General features: G+C 47.9%; 1 protein-coding gene and 1 long non-coding RNA gene across 4 annotated transcripts in view; one reads left to right on the top strand and one right to left on the bottom strand.

Annotated features, from left to right (window-relative positions):
* The first annotated feature begins 4,476 nt into the window (after positions 1-4,476).
* ABCG4 (ATP binding cassette subfamily G member 4) overlaps positions 4,477-21,406 on the top strand; it is a 43,715-nt gene continuing 26,785 nt past the window's right edge. Inside the window, exons 1-2 of one of the 3 annotated variants that reach the window (XM_082201006.1) lie at positions 4,477-5,271; positions 10,325-10,563. In XM_082201006.1, the coding sequence (XP_082057132.1) occupies positions 10,335-10,563 (229 nt within the window). In that variant the 5' untranslated portion in view covers positions 4,477-5,271; positions 10,325-10,334. The remainder of the gene's footprint in view (positions 5,272-10,324; positions 10,564-21,406) is intronic. The other 2 variants (XM_082201005.1, XM_082201004.1) reach the window with 2 other exon arrangements.
* LOC309519873 lies at positions 17,034-18,273 on the bottom strand. Its single transcript, XR_014214037.1, has 2 exons — positions 17,965-18,273; positions 17,034-17,214 (listed from the first exon to the last, which is right to left on the bottom strand). It is a non-coding gene; the product is annotated as an uncharacterized lncRNA (long non-coding RNA).

Below are 21,406 nucleotides of genomic sequence, written 5' to 3'. Positions count from 1 at the left end.
TCCTGGAGCTCCCTCTGCTATCATCAGGGAGCACCCACAGTACCCACAGAAATAACAAAACACAATAGCAGGAGGCACCTTCAACATGACCCCAAAGGGATCTCCGCTGCCCTTTGATGTCACCCATTCAGGGATGCCCTGTTAAAGACTATTGCAAAAGTATCACACGAGAAAGTGAAGATTAAAAGAAGAGTAAAAATGCAGTGGCAATGGCTGTGACCAGCATGGTAATATAGTCCTGAGGGTGTTGTGGCGGATTAACATTCATAATACGTCACTGCATACATTCAAAGCCATTCCTCTTCAGAAAGGTGGGAAAGTTGCGCTAAGGCAAACTTCACCTGCACAGGTAGCACTCCTGATTCTCCCCCAAAGTCATATCGTCTGCAGCCTGAGAAAAGAGGAGGACAACAATTTGATGATGACATCGTGCAGATGTTCTGTAAAAACGGGAGTAAGGGAAACATGACTATTTTGGAGTAAACACCAAGGTTGCTTTCAAGCGACCTGTTTGTTGAGCAAGTTAGAGGGTTAGACAACGCCAGCTAATTATTGAGCATTCATCCTGATTTCAAAGGTGCATTTAGGGGGCGCGGAGCAGTGCTGTCGCAGGAGGGCATCTCAGCTGTGATGTCGACTGGAAGGCGAGGGGCAGGGGGATGGTGAACTTTGGTGTCACACAGGGCCCCGCCGAAATCTGAGGCCCCAAAGTCCACCACCACTGATTTGTTTGTGAGAAAGTTAGATGATGTTGCATCAAGTAACTGTATCCCATGTTTCCCAGGGCATTTTCCTGTCATCTTCCTTCTTGCAAAAAGTCCAATTTGGGGTGCGAGGTGAGAGTGGATTTGTTAAGCAAGAACGCCAAACCAGCTTTAACTGTGCAGCTTAAATTTGCCACCCCATTAAAAAGAAAACTTACGGTGGAAATTGTAAGCACTAGATATTCTGCAAAGCGCAGTTACAGTTAGACCTCCAAAATGCATTGTCTTAATTTGCTCAGTTACTATGTAAATTAGCAAGTGGAAATGTGATGCAAATTTGTGCATTGGGTCTTTTATGTTCCTAGCATAATGGCCCTGTGTGGAAATACTCCATTAAGATGAGAAACTCATAGAGCTGCAGGTGGAGTCAGGAAATGACAGGTGGCCCAGCCACCTGCCCATAGGAACAAACTTAAGGGAAGGGCCATAGGTCAGTGGGGGAGCATCTGCACTGCATGCAGAAGGCCGCAGGTTCAATTCTTGGCATCGCTAGGTAGGGCTTTGAAGAGGCTCCTGACTGAAACCCTGGAGAGATGCTGTCAGTCCCATGAGAAGCGTGTGTTTGAGAGAAGTCGCAACTGTTCACTTGAAGCTAAAAAAACAATGTGAAGTGACACCTCAGTTTAAGGCTGGTTTAGGAAGACTTGCAGGATGCGGGTGGCGCTGTGGGTTAAACCACAGAGCCTAGGACTTGCCGATCAGAAAGTTGGCGGTTCGATTCCCCACGACAGGGAGAGCTCCCTGCTCCTGCCAACCTAGCAGTTCGAAAGCACATCAAAAGTGCAAGTAGATTAATAGGTACCGCTCCGGCAGGAAGGTAAACGGCGTTTCTGTGCCCTGCTCTGGTTCGCCAGAAGCAGCTTAGTCATGCTGGCCACATGACCTGGAAGCTGTACGCCGGCTCCCTCGGCCAATAAAGCGAGATGAGCGCCGCAACCCCAGAGTCGGCCACGACTGGACCTAATGGTCAGGGGTCCCTTTACCTTTACCTAAGGAAGACTTGGTTTGAAGAAGGGGGAAGTCCTGATAACGTGTTAGCAAGGGCTTCTTTCCCCACCCACCCCTAGGAAGAGGCAGAAATACAGTGGAGACATTTCTCCCACCCTTATGACGGAAGTGCATTAAAGATCAAGTCTGCAGACTAGTAGAAGGAAATGGCCACTCTTCTATGAATGCTCAGAAACCCCTTTTAATTCAAAATGTGTGGATGCTTGGCAAACTCTTTGCATGCTCTGATGCACTTCCTCCTGTTTCAGTGGTTTTTGTGGTGTCCCCTAAGGTTCAGTTACAGGAGACCTGTGACCCCTCCAGATGTTGGCGTCCAGCTCTCATCATCTCTAAGCACTGGCCATGCTGACTGCAAAGGCTGATGGGAACTGTAGTCCAGCAACATCTGAAGGGTTCCTTATTCTTGCCTTATTGGATCTGACTGAAGGACCATATGGTCCAGCCTTCCTCTAGAACAGTGGTGTCCAAACCTTTTTCAAAGAGGGCCAAATTTGATGAAGTAAACATGTGTGAGGGCCGGCAAAGCTTTTTTTAGGATTGAAGTTGTTAGGTCTTTTTTAGGATTTTGCCCCAAAGTTGTTGAGCTTTTTATAATGCTGGGCAGGCCGGGTCTTCCTGTTATATACCTGCTGGGATTGGCAAGGCATCTGACCCTCACCTGAATCTCATAGCTCTCCTAACAAGAGTCTGCCCACCAGATACCAGGCACTCTACTATTCAAATTAGGCCCCAGTGCTTTTGTTACAATCCCCTTCTCAATTAAGTAATAAATTTTAATCTAGAATTTAAATTCTCAAAACTTGTTTGTTAATTTGAGCAAGTAAACTACTGCTCTCACTTCATTACAAACAGTATTTCTACCTGCAAACCTGCTCCTCTTCCTTTCACAGATATTTTGTTGCCATTTGCAACTGTAGCTGCCTCTGATTAGTTATCATTTAACTCTTGCGGGAAATAATTAGCATCACACGTCATATGCATGGAAGTTGCCAAACCAATTAACCAACAAGAAGGATTACTGTTAATAGCACCAGTTTTCCTATAACTTGATTTTCCTGGATAGTTTTGATGAACTGCAAATGCATTTTTAGTTTGCTTTCTGTTGCCACCCTGGAACTTTTCTTTATTAGTGCCACTTTGTTTTGTATGATTCCTTGCAAATGAAGGAAAACAACTTTTTTGCTTGTATATGTTGATAATATAATTTTGGTTACTGAAGACAAACAAGATCATACAAAAACAAGACTGGGTGCAGGCCTGGCCAGGACATAGGCAACCTGACTGTGAGAAAGGTGACCTGTGTGCTTCCTTGCTTGATTAACAGCTGTTGGGAACTTCCATGTCAGGAAGGAGGACAAGTGGGCACCCTATCAAATGACAGGGCAGGAGCTACATGGAGCAGGGCCTTTTCACCGGTGGTGCCCATTGCATGCCTCGCTCTTCCCAGACCTGCTCTCTTTTGGCCTGTATTTTGGAGCTTTATAATTTAGGAAGACTTTGGAAGAACTAGTTGACAAGTCTTATCGGTTGCTGACATATGAGTGGATTTTATTTGCTGCTATTCTGGGCTTCTGGTGCACCAGGGTTTACACCAGCGTAATAGAGTTGGTCAGGATGCCAGAAGGGATACAGTTTATGAGCTTTCTCCATTATCTGCACAGCAGGGGGTGTTTAGTCAACAGTGCAAAGGCTGGGCTGAAGCATTTCCTGCTGGTTACCTGCTTTCAGCAATAGGAGCCAGACTTTGGACATGCCTACTCTAGAATGTTGTGGGACTACAACTCCCAGCACCCCCTTGGCCATGCTAGCTGCAAGGGCTGCTGGGATTCCAACCACATTTTCCCTATCACTGCAGCCAACTGGAGAGTTTTTTCTTGCTTTTAGGAGCTTTTAGGGCTGACCGCTGTTTTTAATATTGTATTTTATTTTATTTTTAAATGGTTCTAATCCACACTGGCACCTCATGGTGAAGGGAGGGTAAGAAATAATATCACATTTATTTCGTTTGATTTCACAAAATGTATATACTGAGTCTTGAAAAAGACAAAAAGAGACCCAAATCTCAAAGCAGTTTACAAAAAGAATGGGCATCCTCCTCTCTCTCTAGAGACAATGAAGTCAAACCTTTGGAGAATCACAGCTGCTGCTGTGGCTGCAGAGACTGGTAACTCGCTCCTGCATTGTTTTTGCTGCATTAGCAGCATCAAAGTTGACCTTTCCAGGGCAAGCCTGGGCAGAGTGTATGACCAAGATGATAAGACGATAAGACGGATGTGGTCCAAAGGAAAGGAAAGCAATACACCTGATATCATCTTGGCTGCAGGAGTTGCCAGAGGAGAAATACAAGACGCCATCCAACAATATAATTACCAGTATAACAATATAACCATCAGTAAGAATAATAACAACAATATTAATTTTATTATTTATACCACCCATCTGGCTGGGTTTCCCCAACCACCTGTTAAAAACATTCAGAAAATAATTTAAATCAATGACAAGCTAAAAAAAAGAGAGAGCTGTTATCTTATTTTAAAAGTGGAGGCCAGGGGAAACGTTCTAGCCCTCTCTGCAGAGAACTAGCAGCTTGCTGGGGTTTTTGTGGGAGCAGCAGGAGCGCCCCCTCGAGGAGGGAGCGTGTCCCGGGGGCCTGCCGGGCTGCAGTTCTTGGCATGATGCTTTTTTCCTTCCTCCTCCTCCTCTTCCTCCACCAGCCCTCCACTTTTAAGAGCACAGCCGGCTGGTCCCTTTAAGGGAAGCTGTTATGCTGGCTGGGAAAGCAGAAACCTGCCTGGAAAGCCCGGCCCAGCAATCCCTCCCTCTCCCCCCCCTCCGGCCCGCCCTGCTAGCTGGTGCTTGTGACATTCAGCAAGGAGGGGATGAACCTGGAGAGACGGAGGAGCCGGCGGCGTCGGGCTGATGGAGCAGAGAGGAGCCCTCCCCACTACCAGCCGGGGCAGAGGGGCTGCTAGGGGGCTGCTGCTTGGCTGAGGAGAAGTGGGGAGCAGGGGGGGCTGGCTGGCTGGCGTCTCCCCCCCCCCAAGCCCAAGCCCCACCACCACCTTCCTCTGAGAGGATGGAGAAGGACGGCTGCAGGAGCTGAGAGCTGCCCTCTCTCGGTCTGCTCTGCAGTCACTACTTGGCAGCCGGCTGGTCCTTGCCCTGCCCAGCCCATCGCAGCAGAGCATCCTTTGGGAAGAGAGAGAGAGGAGAGCCCAGGACCTCCGTCAATTCCTCAGCATCCTTTCCCTTTTGTCTCCAAAGGGGGGGGGGGACCGCTGCTGCTGCAAAGAGAAGAGGGAGGGTGGAAGAGAGAAGAAGAAGAAGAAGAAGAAGAAGACGCCAGCACCCACCCACCCCACATGTCTGCAGCTTGGGGGTGGCGGCAGGCAGGACCCAAAAGCCCCGAGCACCCCAGCAGAAAAGGGGAGCCTGCTGTCCATCACATCCAGACGCGAGGGAGCTGAGCCAGCAATAAAAAGGAAGAGAAGAGAGCGAGGTGAGTCTGAACTAAGATGTGTGGGGGGGGGGGAGAGATGAAGTAGGCAGCATTTTTTTACACCCTCCCCTCCCTCTTCCCTGCTGAAAATCGAGCCCTTTTATTATTGGGGGTGTCTGCCCCCCCCCCATGCATTGCTTGAACTGAGGCTGATGTTGGTGTGGCGCTGAGATCAGTGGCTCTGGGGTGTGTGCATGAGAAGCCCTCCCCCTCACTTATAGGGGGGAGGTGGGGCAAGGAAGAAGGGTTTTTTGGGGGGGGAGATTAATAATATAAATAAATTTTGAAATCAAGGTGAAATCGAGGACCAGCTTGCCTGTCCTTCCTGGATAGCGCAGGTGGAGAGACTGCTCCTCCTCCCCCCCCCCCGCCACCGCCCCCCCCATCTCTAGTGCAGCAAACTTTTTGGCATTCCTATTAGAAGGTCCTTGTGTGTTTGATGTGGGGGGCGGGGCAGTGGGGTGGGAGAGGATTTATGGTCTGAGTTGGTCTAAGAGTTGCCTTCTCTGCAAGATGCTCTTTTGGGATGCAGTAAATTTGGGGAGGCAGGTGGAGAGAAGAGAATGAGGATGGAATTCTCAGTCCTGGAAAGGGAATTCATTCTGGTAGCATCAGGAAAGACTGAGATGAGCTTCAGGGGTGGGAGTGCATTTTAATTTGCCAGAATTTCTCTCTCTCTCTAACACACACAAACATCAACTTCCCATCCTGTAATTTTGGAAGATTGTGGGAAGGGGTAGTGGAAATGTGTGATTATGATGGCTGCATTAAGCTGGTTTAAAAGGGTTTATTATTATTATTATTATTATTATTATTATTATTATTATTATCACATATAAAATATCCCACCCAAACCCAGAAGACAAGCAATTCTGATGCCCTAAAAATGCCTTCAGAACTTCATTTGTTTTGTTTTCAAATAATTGCCTCAACTGGAAATCATTAAAAAGAAAATTTGACTAGAGGAATGAGGCTTGCAACTCCCAACTATCACTTCACCCGAAGGTAGGGGGAATTTAAGGGGTTTCAATATTTGGATTATCTAAAGATTATCGCTACTGGATCATTTGCATGTTTTTGGAAGCCCCCAGTGATCTTGGTGGAACTTGTCTTCCCAGGAACCATGCAAAGAGACAGGCTTCACTTGTGAAATATCTCAAATGCAGAGGGAAAATTGGGAAGAGGAGTCCAAAATCCATAGCTGCCCCTCCTCTAGGGGGTACTGTTTTGGGATTCCACGGGGTGGGGAAATTGATGAGTTTTCAGTACAGAGCAGGCAAGATTTACAGGAAAAGGCCAACTGGCCTGTTCTTGAATAGATCCGAGATCAGATTGCAAATAAGCAATGCATTTTAACACCATTTGCTGGCTTAACCAGAAATAAAAGAAATCCCTGAAACATGATCACATGTGGTTTGAAACCTGTGGGGAGAGAGGGTCTTTAGGAGACCAACCCACACCTCTCACCCCATTTCAGTGGCATTTCTGCCTTCCTCTAAGGAATATTTAGACTAAGAAAAATGTGCGTTTGTGGTATGGATGCTTTTGTATTGAGGCCGGGGGCAGATCTTGATTATGTTCTATTTATTTATTGTGGGGGGGGGGGGGAGGAAAAGGACACTGGGAGAAATAGACAGCGCCTTGTGGCGCTTCTGATGTCAAGGACAGGTGCCAGCCCAGCCCCCAAAACGAGGCTGCTTACTTCTCTGTGCCTCCGTACTGCACAGGAAACTGCAGTGATCAGAAATGTGGGTTAAAGAATTGCAAGGGAGCAGAGTGGGCTGAGCCCAGAGGGGGGGGAGGGGGAAGAGGAGGGTCCCACCGGCATTCTTCTGCCCACCCACGGGTGCACACTTCCCCAGAAACCTGTCCAGCTCTCTGCTTATTATTACCCCGTGGGGTCCGTTTTGAAATGCAAGCTTCCAGAACAGGGAGAGGAGGCCAGTTCTGGTGGCCTGCCTACCTGCAGCCAAGCATTTTTGATGCTTTGCCTTGAGAGCTGATGGTAAGAGCTGACTGTACCACCCTAGTCTGCCTTGCTTGCACACCTTCTCCGCTGCACAGTGCACCCTGTTCCTGCACTACGGCTTCTTCCATTGTGGCACCTTTTCTTTCTTGCTTTGCCCCTGGATTTGAGTGGCCAGCTCTGCGTTCGATTCATAGCAAGGATGGAGGCTGGCTGTTGGCGCAGGCTAGGCTTGATTTTCTGCTGTGGCTGCAATCTATGGGAATTGTTCAACACTTTTCCTTTGAGGCTGGTTTTGCCTCTTCTTTATCTACAAAATCTCTCTCGGGTGCTGGAGGGAACAGGAAGGGTGGTGGGAACGAAGGGCGACGGCTGAGGAGCCTTTTGGTCATACGTTTGCAGACTCCAGACGCAATTGCACAACAGCCCGGCAATGGAACGATCTTTCAGGCACCTGGGTCCATTCGCACACTCAAATTGCTCTTGTGCGGCTGGGCGTTGACTGGGGCTCCTCCACTCAGTGGTTCTCAGATGCCAACCAACATCAACTCAGTACTTTAATGTGGCAGCACCAGTTCTTTGGAACTCCCCGCCGATTGAGATTAGGCAAGTGCCTTTGCTTCATTGATTTTGACACCTGCTAAAACCCTTTTTGGTTTAGGCAAGCCTACCCAGACATGTAACTTTATTGCCTAGGTTTGTTTATTTTGTTAATGTCGATTTTAATCTATATATCGATCATTTTATTGTGTTTGCTGCTTTAAAGTCTGTTTTAATGAATATTTTATGCCGTTTTCTGTAAACCACTTATAGATTCCCACCCCCACCCCACCCGGTTAAGCGGTATATCAATTTTGAAGACTAAAAAATAGGTGCACCTTTGTAACACTCCGCTTCTAATACGAATGATCCCTGTGCTCTTCACCTTATGCCAGCCTTATATCTAACAGCTCACTTGGTCACCACAGGCGACCAGAAATTGCATGCAGGTGAACGCATGGTATTTCATGCAGGCTGCCAGAGGAAGAATAGACTGCTCCATTACTCTTCCACCAGCCCACTTGGGAGAAGCCCACAAGAAGGATGTTTCCCCAAGCTTTGAATCACAGACCCTCCAAGTGTTCCTATTTTCCAGGGACGTCCCTGATTTAGAAAAGCCACCCCAGTTTCTGATTTGATCCTGGAATGTCCCACCTTCCCTTAGGATGTCCCTCTTTTCACTGGAGAAATGTTAGAGCGTATGGTAGGATGTTCCTATTTTCATTGGATAATTTTTGGAGGGTATGGAGTTATCTGATGGCAATCCTGTATAGGGAAATTGTTTTTTAAATGTTTAATGTTTCATTATGTTCTTATATATGTTGGAAGCTGCCCAGAGTAGCTGGCGCAACCCAGTAAGATGTGTGGGGTATAAATATACAGTGGTGCCTCGCAAGACGAAAAGAATCCGTTCTGTGATTCTCTTCGTCTAGCGGTTTTTTCGTCTTGCGAAGCAATCCCATTGACGGATTAGCGGATTTGCGCTATTAGCGGCTTTTAGCGGCTTATCTGCTGATTGGATCAGCTGATAAGCGGCTTAGCGGCTTAGAAAAAGGGGGGAAGGAAAAAAAAACCAGCAGGAACTCGCAAGACATTGTCGTCTTGCGAAGCAAGCCCATAGGAAATTCGTTTTGCGAAGCACCTCCAAAACGGAAAACTCTTTCGTCTAGCGAGTTTTCCATCTTGCGGGGCACCACTGTAGTAAAATTATCAGTATGGAATGGGACATCCCTATTTTCATCAGAGAAATGTTGGAGGGTATGGAATCACTGGAATATTTTTAATGCCTGCTGTCTAGTTTTTGCCCTGCCCTTTGCCAGTTTGTTATCTGGATTCTGTGAAGTCAGGTCAAGATGGGCTGTGCCTGGGAAAAGGAGAATACTCCAAGGGCCAGGCAAAAGGGCCTGGATAGCTGCATTTGGGTCTCAGGTTTTCCACCCTGATTTAGGAGTAGCCCTGCCTCTGTGTCGAGGGCAAGATGTTTTCAAAGCGATAAGGGGGAGCTATGGACTTCCTTGGGACCTTTGGTAGGTCACAGCATACCCTCTTGGTTATTTCTCTGCAAAAAAAATGGCCAACGCTCTCCTCTTGTTCTTTTCCCTAGTTGGCAGAGAGGAGATTATGATACCTGGAGGCGGGGTCAGGGGGGGAATTGGGGACACAATGGGAAGCAGGAGACCATTTCTGTTCTGCTGCCTCAGCCTAGGAGCTGGGCCCAGGAGTCAGTAGAAAGAATAATAATAGGAGGCCTATGCATTATTGAAACACGAAGTAAGTGACTGCTGGCTTTCAGACCTCGGTGCTCCAAGGGATGGGGGGCGGGGGAGGCCATAGGAGCAAGCAGGTGTCTCTGTGCAGGGAGGAAAGATGGCCCATAGCTCAGGGGTGCAAGGCAATCCGTCTTCACCATCTCTGGTCACAAAGATGTCAGGAACATCCAGTGAAGCTGAACGCTGGACTGACAGGAGGAAGCCTTTGTCCACGCTTAAACTATGGAAGTCGCTTCCACAAGGGGCAGCAATGGTCACTAACTTGGGCAACTTTGAAGAAAAAATCAGAATCTCCGTTCTTGCAACTTGAATCCATTAGTTTGGGTCCTACCCTCCAGAGCAGGAGGAAACAAGCTCACTCCCTCTTCCATGTGAGATATTTGAAGGTGGCTATCATGTCTCCTCTCAGTTTCCTCTTTTCTACATTCTTCTTATGTAGATGTAGAATCCAGGGATGAAGAGCTGTCAAGAGTTAGGTCCTCTGTCTAAGAACAGGAGGTGGGAACAAGAATTAACCAACACAGCATGGAAGTACCCAACCCAAGAGACTTATTCATTACCTTGCTGTTACTGTGAAATATTTAGGGGAGAGCGCTGTTGCACTCAGGGCCTTCTTGTGGGCTTCCCATGGGCATCTGAGTGGCCTAGACTAGACGGGCCATTGATCCAGCAGCCAGGCTCCTCTTATGGGCTCATGTTCTGGATTTCGTAAGAGAGTGAGTGAGTGAGACACTTCTAGCCCAACAGCTTCCTGATGCCTCCATCCCTTTTTCTGCAGTTCAGTGGCGATGGCCGAGAAGACCCTTGACCCTGCATGCGTCTCCATTGCCCTGGAGGACACGGTGTGCAATTCCGGCTCGCAGGATGCTCCCCTCCTGACCACCCACCTGAAGAAGGTGGAGAACCACATCACGGAAGCCCAACGGTTCTCCCACTTGCCCAAGCGCTCGGCTGTGGACATTGAGTTTGTCGACCTGTCGTATTCCGTCCGGGAGGGCTCCTGGTGGCGGAAGAGAGGTAGGATGCTCTCCCGGCTTTTGTGCACACGTGTGAATCAGGGCCCGCTGCTTTTCCTCTAAGTCTCTCCTTCCATGGCCCCTCGTGGCTCTGCGCGTGCAAACATCTATGCACACACATGCACACATCTGCACGTGTACATGTGTGTGCATAGATGTGATTTGCTGGCATCCCTCTTAAGCAGGAATATAATGGGAAGAAGCATGTGGAGGATTGTGACTAATGTACCAAACTAAGCTACATCTGCCTCTGAGTCACAGGAACAGCCTGGCCTGCTTACTGGCTAGTTAGGACATATTTCTTGTCTTCTCTTTCTTCCTGAATGCAAACTGGGAGGCTTCAGTGTTTGCTTGAGTGATATAGGAAAGAAGACCTGCAACAAAACGTTGCAGCATGGAGTGTTCCCATTAGTTGTGCTCCATGACACTCCTATCCACCCCTCTGCCCCATAAGTCAGCCAGCATTGCATGCCCACCAAGCATGCCAAATCCTCACTGAACTGCTGTTTTGGCGTTCCTGCCTTGAGGTCTTCTCCCTGTCCAAACGTTTTTCAAAGAGGGCCAAATTTGATGAATGAAGGGCCGTGGGGGCCGACCAAAGTTGTTGACCTTTTTGAGGTTGTTTAGGGATTTTTTAGGATTTTACCCTAGGGAATAAACTGCCACAGGGACCAGATTAAACTGATTGGTGGGCTGGATTTGGACATGCCTGCCCTATAGTTTTATTGCGGGTTTGTTTGCTTTTTTTTTCCAAATCCTGTTTTTTCTTTAAACCAGTTGAGCATGGGTAGTACCATTTTTGGCTACATAAGCACCAGCACTTTCACCTGAACTTCTGAAATCGAGGGATGGTTCCTTATGTGCAATGAAAAGAGAAGGGACTAGAAACAGGGTGGTGAGGGGGGGGGTTGGCAAAAGCTGCTCACTTTTGGAACCCTCCGAGAAAGGAGATCTTTGTGAAGGTTCAACAGCAATTAGAGACATTATTCTCCCTTGTAAAACCCGCTCGTCTCTTGCCCAGCTTTCTGGGAAAGAAGACAGCAACCTAGGTGATGAGAGAATTTAGACACTTTGATGGATTTGCTTGATAGCTTGAATCTAAGGTCTTGCAAGCAAGCCTTACAAGACCTTAGCTATCACCTACCTGCCAACTCCAGTGTCTATATTAGCTTTTGTAAACAAGGTTGTTGGCAGTTAAAGCTGCCATCTTGTGCACACTTAACTTGGGAATGAATCCCACTGAACTCAGTGAGACTTACTACTAAGTAAATCAAATCATCGGGTTGGACTGTAGCCTATCCAGTAGCTGAAATGGCTGGTTCAGTGCATAGCACTTTTCATCTTTTAACCTACCCTGGGACCTCAGGGTGAAGGGTGAGATGATGATGATGATAAAATCCAATGGGATCCATCCAATGAAACCGAAGGATAGGAGACTCAGGACAGACTAAAGGAAGGCCTTCTTCTCTCAGCGCATAGGGAAGCTGTAGAATTTGCTACCCCAAGATGTAGCGATGGCTGTCAATGTGGGATAGCTTTCAAGGGGGATTAGATAATTTTAAAGGGGAATTAGACAAATTCATGGAGGGTAAGGCTATCAGTAATGACCAACGGCAGCTGCATCACCTCTAGTATTAGAAGCACCATGCCCTCCTGTGGCACAATGGGTCGCACATCTGGCTGTCAACTGGGAGGTTGGTGGTTCGAGCCCAGCCAGGGATGGCTGTGGGCCGGATTCCTGCCTTGCAGGGGTTGGACTAGATGATCCTCAGGGTCCCTTCTAACGCTACAGTTCTATGATCAGCAACTGTTAGAGAGGTCAGTTGAGCTCATATTCTGCCTATGGGCTTGCCACAATGGTTGGCCATGGGGGGGGGAATGCTCTATGAGGAACATAGGACACTTCCTATCAGACCATTTGTCCATCTACCTCAGTGTTGCCTGCACTGACTGGCAGCAGCTCTCCAGGCATTCAGACAAGGGTCTTTCCCATACCTGCCTGGAGATGCAGAGGATTGAACATGGCGCCTTCTGTACACAAGGCAGGTGGTCTACCACTGAGCCATCCCCCTTCTCCTAAATGGCCCCTTTGGTTTGATCCTGCTACAAATCTCTTCTAATGTTCTCATGTGTATTGTTTTTAACACTTGATTGGAAGCCACCCAGAGTGGTTGGGAAACTCAGCCAGATTATTATGTGTCCAAGTCCAAAACTATCAGCTTGTTCCTCCTTTGCCATTTAGCCAACCGTTTGGGGAGCAGAGACCCTTGTTTTGCATGCAGGAGGTCCCTGAATTCCATCCTTGGTGTGCCTTGTTAAAAGAAGCTACACTCCATGTACATTACACATTTAAAGAACCATGATGCCACTTTCAAAGCTATGGCTTTTGCCCAAAGGATCCTGGGAGCTGTAGTCTGTTAAGGGTACTGGGAAACCCGCAAGGAGGACCTGAGCATCCCATTGACTTGTATTCAGAAGCATTTCTGCCAGTGGCCACGGAGGCAGAGTATCGCCATCCTGGCTAGCAGCCACCGATAGCCTTCTCCTCCATGAACAGAGATGGAGCGCTACAGGTCCCCAGCCTTTGATCCACCTGACCCCTGTTCCTACACAGGGCTCTGGTATTTTTGCACACCCCACATGGTGAGAGAGGTCCCACATCCCATGAAGTTCCAGAGGCAGGAATTCTGCCTCTGGGATGGGGACTCCCCACCTGAAGGCATGCCTTGTTCTGCTCCGTCTCCCCGAAGATCGGAGGCCTTGATGCCAGGCAAGAACACGTGACGATAAGGAGATAAATTTAGCATCTGTTTCCTGCCCCAGCCACGGGCATCTTTCCCTCTCTTTCTCTGAGCTCTCTGGGGAGCCTGATCCTGCGTAGGCGGCACCGTTGCTCCGTGCATATAAATCAGTGCTGCAGAAAGCCGGGGGAGGGTTATGGCAGGTGGGAGGTGGTGGCCTGCCTTAATTAGCTCCTCTGCATGGAATGCCAATCACCAGCCCCCCCCAAAAAAGCAAAGCCCCCAAAAGAAGGCGTTTTCTTTGGGAAAGCATAAGGTCGAGAGCACGCCAGCATGGGGCAGCGCCAAAGGGTGCTGAGCTCAAGAAAGGGATCATTGGGCGCATAGGAAGCTGACTTACACAGAGGTCACATCCACACTGTACATTGAAAGCGTACGATTTCTCCCAAAGAATCCTGCGCACTGTAGTTTGCCAAGGAGGGTGGGTGGGAATCAAAGCTCCATGGGGCACTGTAGTTCTAATTTTTTGGGGGGAGGGGTGAAGCCTTGTGCTTTGAATGTATGGGGCAAATGCAACCAGAGTCAGACCATTGTTCCATATAGCTCGGTATTGTTTACGCAGACCAGACAGCTACTTTCCAGGGTGTCAGCCATGCTGGCATCTTCTGAATGCCAAGCAGATGGTCTGCCACTGAGGATTCGTCAACACTTCTGCTTGTCCCATGCTTAAAAAGCACAGGTCCAAGAGGTTTTGTCTTTTCCCCGCTGTCCCCATCCCCCAAAAGCCTGCTCTATAGCGCTTAATCAGAACACACAGCAATCCATAGAAGACCCAGTTGCCGTTTACTCCAATTCAGTGCTAAAGAGCAGGGAAGTGCCCAAAGTGTGCATGTGTGCGCGCACTCTATTCAGAAGCATGTTGTTCTAGGGAACCACCTGTTAATCCTTATCCACTAGCGCAACTTGCATAGGCGACCCCATCAAATGTGCTTGCTAGCCACGCACGGTACCCCAACCAGGGCTTTGATTGCCCTTTTGGCTTGGCCACTCATCCAGGACTGCAGACAATAGAGCAGTAAGGAAGTTGCCTCAGTGGCTGACAGTGACAGGCTGCCTTTGGCTTGGCAGGTCACAGCTTGCGCAATCCTGCACTCCGTGGTTCCCCCCTCCCTGTCCCCGACTGTTTATTCCATTGCTTCAGCTTTAGGGAAGAGGGAAGGGATGGCTTGATAGACAGCGGCCAGTTCTCTATCTGCTGAGCCCAAAGGAGTTTGGCTCTGCCTTAAGCCAGTAAGATCCAGGTTAATCCTTCTTGGGATTGACTTTGTGGAGCCCTTGAAGAAGCAGCTTCCTTCACTGCCCCTGATAAACGCTGAGCGTCAGCTGGGTCCCCTCTCTCCCCCTAGCCCGGGTCAAGCTATCTGGGAGAAATTTGACCCCTTGCTGCACACCATCCCTAAGGCGAGAAGGCTGGTGGGAATAATTTGTGTTTTGCGTAAAAAGCTTGCCTGTGCTTGCCTTGACGGTTGTATGACCCCCCTTGTCCATGCTGTGCTGTGTTGCTTTTTAGGGCAAAGGCCATAGCACAGGGGTAGAGCATCTGGTTTGCATGGAAAAGGTCGCAGGTTCAATCCCTGGCAACTCCAGGTTAGGGCTGGGAGATACTCCCTGGTCTGAAACCCTGGAGAGGTGCTGCCGGTTAGTGTAGGCAATATTGAACTTGGTGGGCCAATGGGTTTGAATCAGGACATGTCCCTGCGTTCCTAGGAGAAGTCCACTGACTGCGCCCTGACAGCTCAGTCAGTAGAGCAGAAGACTCTCAATCTCAGGGATTGGATTTGATATCCCGCTTTATCACTACCCGAAGGAGTCTCAAAGCGGCTAACATTCTCCTTTCCCTTCCTCCCCCACAACAAACACTCTGTGAGGTGAGTGAGGCTGAGAGACTTCAGAGAAGTGTGACTGGCCCAAGGTCACCCAGTAGCTGCATGTGGAGGAGCAGGGAATCAAACCCGGTTCACCAGAATACGAGTCCACCGCTCTTAACCACTGGGTTCGAGCCCCATGTTGGGCAAAGGATTCCTGCCTTGTAGAGGGTTGGACTAGATGACCCTTGTGGTCCTTTCCAACTCTACAATTCTATGATTCAAGCCAGGGGTAGGCAACCTAAGGCCCGTGGGCCGGATGCGGCCCAATCGCCTTCTAAATCTGGCCAGCAGACGGTTCGGGAATCAGCGTGTTTTTACATGAGTAGAATGTGTCCTTTTATTTAAAATGCATCTCTGGGTTATTTGTGGGGCATAGGAATTTGTTTTTTTCTTCTTCTTTCTTTTCTTTTCAAAATATAGTCCAGCCCCTCACAAGGTCTGAGGGACAGTGGACCGGCCCATGGTTGAGGGGGGAGGAGAACGAATTCCTATGCCCCACAAATAACCCAGAGATGCATTTTAAATAAAAGGACACATTCTACTCATGTAAAAACATGCTGATTCCTGGACCACCCGTGGGCTAGATTTAGAAGGCGATTGGGCCGGATCCGGCCCCCGGGCCTTAGTTTGCCTACCCATGTTCTCAGGCAGGGAGAATTCCCGACCCTCTCTGGAGATGTTGAGGACTGGACCTGGAATTTTTTGCATGCAAAACCGCTGAGCTTCAACCCTCCATCCGAGATTGTGATTCCTGCACACTGCAGTATGCATGCAGAACGTCTGAGTTGCACTGATGGCAGACTCCCCCAGCTGCAAGCAAAGACCCTTGTCTGGATTAGTGCAGAGCCCCTGGGGAAGGAGGGGGTGGAGGAAACCATCCCTACTGTTCTGTGAAAGGTTTTTTTTGGGGGGTGCTCTTTCTTTCTGGGGGATCAGGCCCCAGCAACCAGACCCTGGTCTTGGCTGAAAGGAAGACGGAGAGAAAGCAAACCTTGCCGAGAAGGATGCCCTCCCTGGCATTGCCGGAGCTGAGTTAGATTTGCAGCAGCTGAGCTCAAGGCAGGCGGAGGAGGTTACTGGCAGTCAATGAACTCGAGTAACCACACTGCTCTGCGCCGCAATCGTGTCTGAGTGGCAGGCCAGCGGCATCTCTCTCATGCTGCGGGGGGGGAGAGTCCTTCCTATTTTTTCCCTGGGTTTTCTTGCAATCGCTCGCAGATTAAAATCTACTGGTTCGTTGTTTTCCCCCTCCCTCCCCCCAGTCCACCTCTTTTCCCCTTCCCCCTCTTCAAACCAAACAGAGGCATTGCCTGCATGCGTGTAGCTCAGTGGTTCTGTGTCTAAGCTCTGGGGCTTAGTCTGAAGTATAGGGTTTTGCCCCAGAACCTGTTTTCAGTGTCGGGGCTCAGCTTTGCAGAGGAATGGAGGCTGGGAGGAAGGAAGAGCTTTCTTTGAGGATGTGCAGAGCGGTTTCCTTATGGCACTGCATAGCGACAGACATCTGGGGGGTTTTCAGAAAAGAGGATTTGGGGCAGGTGGCAAATCTGTTTAGGAGGTTCGTGGCTGCAATATATGCAGCAAGCAGTTACACACAGAGAGAGGGGGGGGGGAGAAAGAAAGAAAGAAAGAGAAAGAAAAGAAAGAATTTTTATTGTATTTTGGAGTTACCGTGAAATGAAGTGATAATGAAGTGAATTTCTTACCTCCCCTTGAAGTGCCTTGATTCAGAATGGAAATAAATTCAGATTCAGATTTCCAGTCACACACACACACACACACACACACACACACTTCAAATCCAGTTTCACTGATTTTTTTTATTATTGTTATTATCTGTTTTTCACCTCTACATTCTCAGCATATGAGAATGGCTTGGGTGGAAATTTCCCCAGCTTGTTTTCGCAGGGTTACTGTGCCAGGATCACTTCAGAAGTCAAGATTAGCGAGGCAGAGAAAGAGGTTTTAGAATGCAGGGGATAGGATCTGCAAGAGAGATCAGATTAGGTGGATTATAAATCTGCCACCCTCCTAACCTACTGGATTTCCCTAGCAAAATGCTGGCAGGGATATTTGTGCTCAAATGCTCCTTCCCCCTGTTAGACGGCATGACTTCTCACTGAGTACAGCTTCTTGCGCAGAGGTGCCCAACCACCACTGATACAGTTTGTCATTGAAAGGTATTCATGTTCAGCTGTTAAAATTCCAGATACCATTTCAAACATGGAACAGGCTCTGGCAAGGAAAGCTTTCCTAGGCAAACTCCTAGAATAGTAATACCATCCCTTTCCAGCCTGGTCCCCTGCAATAAGCTTTACTCACCCCAGGTGACCAGTTGGGTGACTGTTAATAAACCTGATATAACAATTATTATGAAAACATGAAAATATTTGGGATTGTGTCTTTGATAATGTTTCCCTCCAGTCCTGGGCTTCAGCATTCCATACCCTTTAAATGCCTCAGGTGGGGGTTAAGGGTCTCTATAGCATTTTGGTTGGATGGGTGGAAACCCTAAATTTCATGTTATTTTTTAATTCAGCCCTCCCGTAGGGAGCATCATCTTTTCAAAATAGGTCAAAGGCAGGAAAACCATGCTTGGTATTTGCTGGTATTGGCAAACTTATTCTTTATTCCCAGTGATGCTTGTGGTTTGGGGTTCATTTTGCAAGACAACAAAAGCGCTGGGGCAAATATTTCCAAATGTCAGGGCCGGCCCCAGCCACCAGAACAACCTACATGGAGTCTGAGTTTGCCGTTTCTTCATTCACCTGCCTTGCAGCTGTGTACCTCATCCTGCAATTGTGCTCTTACTCCCTCACCCCTTATACTCGGGCCCCTCTGCCTGTATCATCCTCTTTCCTCCCCACATGTCTTCCCCTTGTGCTGTTTCCCTGGGCAGCCATTTTGCCACTTGCAAGGGGTTGTGGGAAAGCACATCCGAGTTGCTAGGCAACCGTAGGGCCGCATAACACAGCCTGGACCACAGCACGCCACCGAGAGTTGGCGCACTGCAGAAAGTTGCTTCCATAGGAAATAACTTGAGCTAACTCACGGCAGTGAGCCAAGTCACATAAAGGGAGGAAAAGGCAATAATTCCCTTCTTGTCCCCTAGCGCAGTTAGTCGGTGGCTTCCACGTTACATACTTTGGTGCTGCTGATACACTGCATTTCCACCATCGACTGGAAGTGGAATTAAATGGCTGGTTTTGCAATGCACTTAATATAGCGCTATTTTCTACAGCAGTGCTTCTGCCAAAGCCCATCTCTAATGTTTGCTCAGAAATAAGTTGCGTTCAGCAAAGTCTCCAAAGAACTTAATTAGAAGCTTCCTCCTTTCAGCTTCTGTTACTTTTATCAGCTTCCCTTCCATGTAGGGATGGGATAAATGATTGATTGCATCTCACTGCTCCTTAATTGCCACATAATTAGTCAGTTTCTGTTCACCATTCGGGGGAGCGTTAATTTCTGATTTCCTCTCTTCTTTCACCCCTCCCCCTTTGATTGTAAAATCCTGCTATTTCATTTGTCAACTTTGCCATTGAAAGAGGGTGGGGTGGGGAGGATGACATCAGTAATTAAAGTTTCCTCCCCACAGGGAACAAGAACTGATTAATTAAGGGGCAATTGATTAATCCCCAGCCACCCTGAAAGGAAGCAATCAACAGGGCAGAAGGGGCAATCAGGACATTACTACACTAGGACCTTTGAAACCTCAGTAGAGTTTTGCCTGACCACAGTGGACAGGCTGATGCTGCAGTTGTGCTTTATTGCGAATTAATTGCCACAAATCAAGTCGTGGGGTTGGGGAGAAGGGAGCCACACAAGAAGAACCTGAAATACAACAGACTGGGAACAACCGAGGGGCTCTATTATGGGATGGTTGCTCCTCAGAGGTGCATTTATTTATTTTTTGCATGATCCTTATGGCATGTTTGGCATAAAAACGCTTGTCTGTATTTCACACATATCCCCTTCTAATCCAGATTTACCCTTTCCTGGTGAAATCTGACAAATAAACAAATTGTTGCAAATGGCCTGTTTGCAAGTTAAGTCTTTAAGCCCTCTGGTTGTTAATAAAAAGTGAGTAAGTTCAGGATGGCAATTCCAGACAAAATGCCAAGTGTGGAAGGAACTGTTGTTTGATCAATGAAGGCAATATTTGTTGTGAATAGACAAATCTTGTCTATTGGCCCTAACCTTTGACTAATCCATCTGGAGTTAAGAAAGGAGAAGACGAAAGCTTTGGAATCTAACAGAACTCTTTGTTGGGCAGGAACATGGTAGGCTTGTGGAAGAGCTCTGTGTAGCTTCTATGCCCTTTGCGCTGGCAAAATGTCGGCCCAGCAGAGAAAGGCACCTGCTTAGCTGTCTTGGGCAGCAGGGACTCGTGAGCTGGAATGACTCATTGGAGGTCCTAAATCCACAGGTATATTCATTGTAATAGCAACAGGATTGATAGGAATCATGGGTGTAGCCAAGGGGGGCAGCTGCCCCCCACCCAAATAAATACAAATCTGAGGTTCTGTCCCCCTAACAAAAGCCTGCCTCCACCATCAAAAATCCTGGCTACGCCCATGATCAGAATGTCTGCCTGTCACTCTCTTTAATAGAGAGTCCTAAACACATTTACAGTGGTACCTCGGGTTAAGTACTTAATTCGTTCCGGAGGTCCGTACTTAACCTGAAACTGTTCTTAATCTGAAGCACCACTTTAGCTAATGGGGTCTCCTGTTGCTGCCGCACTATTTCTGTTCTCATCCTAAAGCAAAGTTCTTAAACCGAGGTAATATTTCTGGGTTAGCGGAGTCTGTAAACTGAAGCATATGTAACCTGAAGCGTATGTAACCCGAGGTACCACTGTACTATGGAATATTCTGAGTAACAATGCAATGGCTTGTACTGTTCCCTAAACCGCTGTCTTCTCAATAAGCATTCACCTCCCTCCCAAACTACCGGTATCAGTTTGGAACATAGAAAGCTGCTGTATACCAAATCAAACCGAGCTCAGTATTGTCCACCAAGCTCAATACTGTCTACACTGACTGGCAGCAGTTCTCTTAAGAAGAAGAAGAGTTTGGATTTGATATCCCGCTTTATCACCACCCTCAGGAGTCTCAAAGTGGCTAACAATCTCCTTTCCCTTCCTCCCCCACAACAAACACTCTGTGAGGTGAGTGAGGCTGCGAGACTTCAGAGAAGTGTGACTAGCCCAAGGTCACCCAGCAGCTGCATGTGGAGGAGCAGGGAAGCGAACCCGGTTCCCCAGATTACGAGTCCACTGCTCTTAACCACTACACCACACTGGCTCTCTTAAGGCTTCAGAGTTGGGTACCTTCCCTGCCCTTGCTGGGAATGAGGCCAGGGATTGAACCTGGGACCTTCTGCATGCTAGGCGCATGTTGTACCACTGACCTATGTCTCTCCCCCAGTTCCTTTATGCTACAGACTCTCTCTCTCTAAAGGGATGACTTTTCTTTTTATTTATTTATTTAATAGTAAATTTTATTAGTATTTTCCACACAACAACAACAACAACAAATAACAATACAACAAACACAAAAACAAGCATATAAAAAAACAAATCTAAATCCTACAAATTAATAATAATATAAACACTAAAAAGGAAAACAAACCATTGACTTCCCCCAATGACTTTTCTAGAGTGGCAACCTGCTGCTAGTCATGTGTCATTAAACTTCTCCAGCGAGCAAAAACGAAAAAAAAGCTAACGCTAATTGGACACTTAAGCCCTTAGTAATGCTAAGCACGATTAGCAGCTGCTCTCTGCATGTTGCTGGGTATATACTAAGCAGGTCACTGTCGGCCATTGATCTGGTGGGTGCAAGTAGGAGTGGCTTTGCCAGGTCTTCTGAGGCTCAGGGGAGGAGCCTGGGGAGATGTGGGTGGAGTCTCAGTGTGTGGGTGGAGCTTAGTGGAAGGAGGATGCTCAGATTATTTGCTCAGAGGTAGTGCCTAACTGAGCTCACGTATTATTTGTAAAACACCTCATATGTGCCAGGCGTTGTACAGGAATTGAGAAGACACATCGGGTCTGAGACAAAAGGAGAAGGGAAAGCTTAACACCATCAGGGAGAAAGAGAAAAGGAGAGAGATTAAATTGTCTAGGAAGGGAAGTCAAACCCACAAAGCCAAATAGGATTAGGAGAGACAACAGAAG

This window comes from Podarcis vaucheri (assembly GCF_965113315.1).
Source record: "Podarcis vaucheri genome assembly, chromosome: 15".
Lineage (NCBI taxonomy): Eukaryota > Metazoa > Chordata > Lepidosauria > Squamata > Lacertidae > Podarcis > Podarcis vaucheri.
This window is presented reverse-complemented; position numbering and strand designations above follow the sequence as displayed.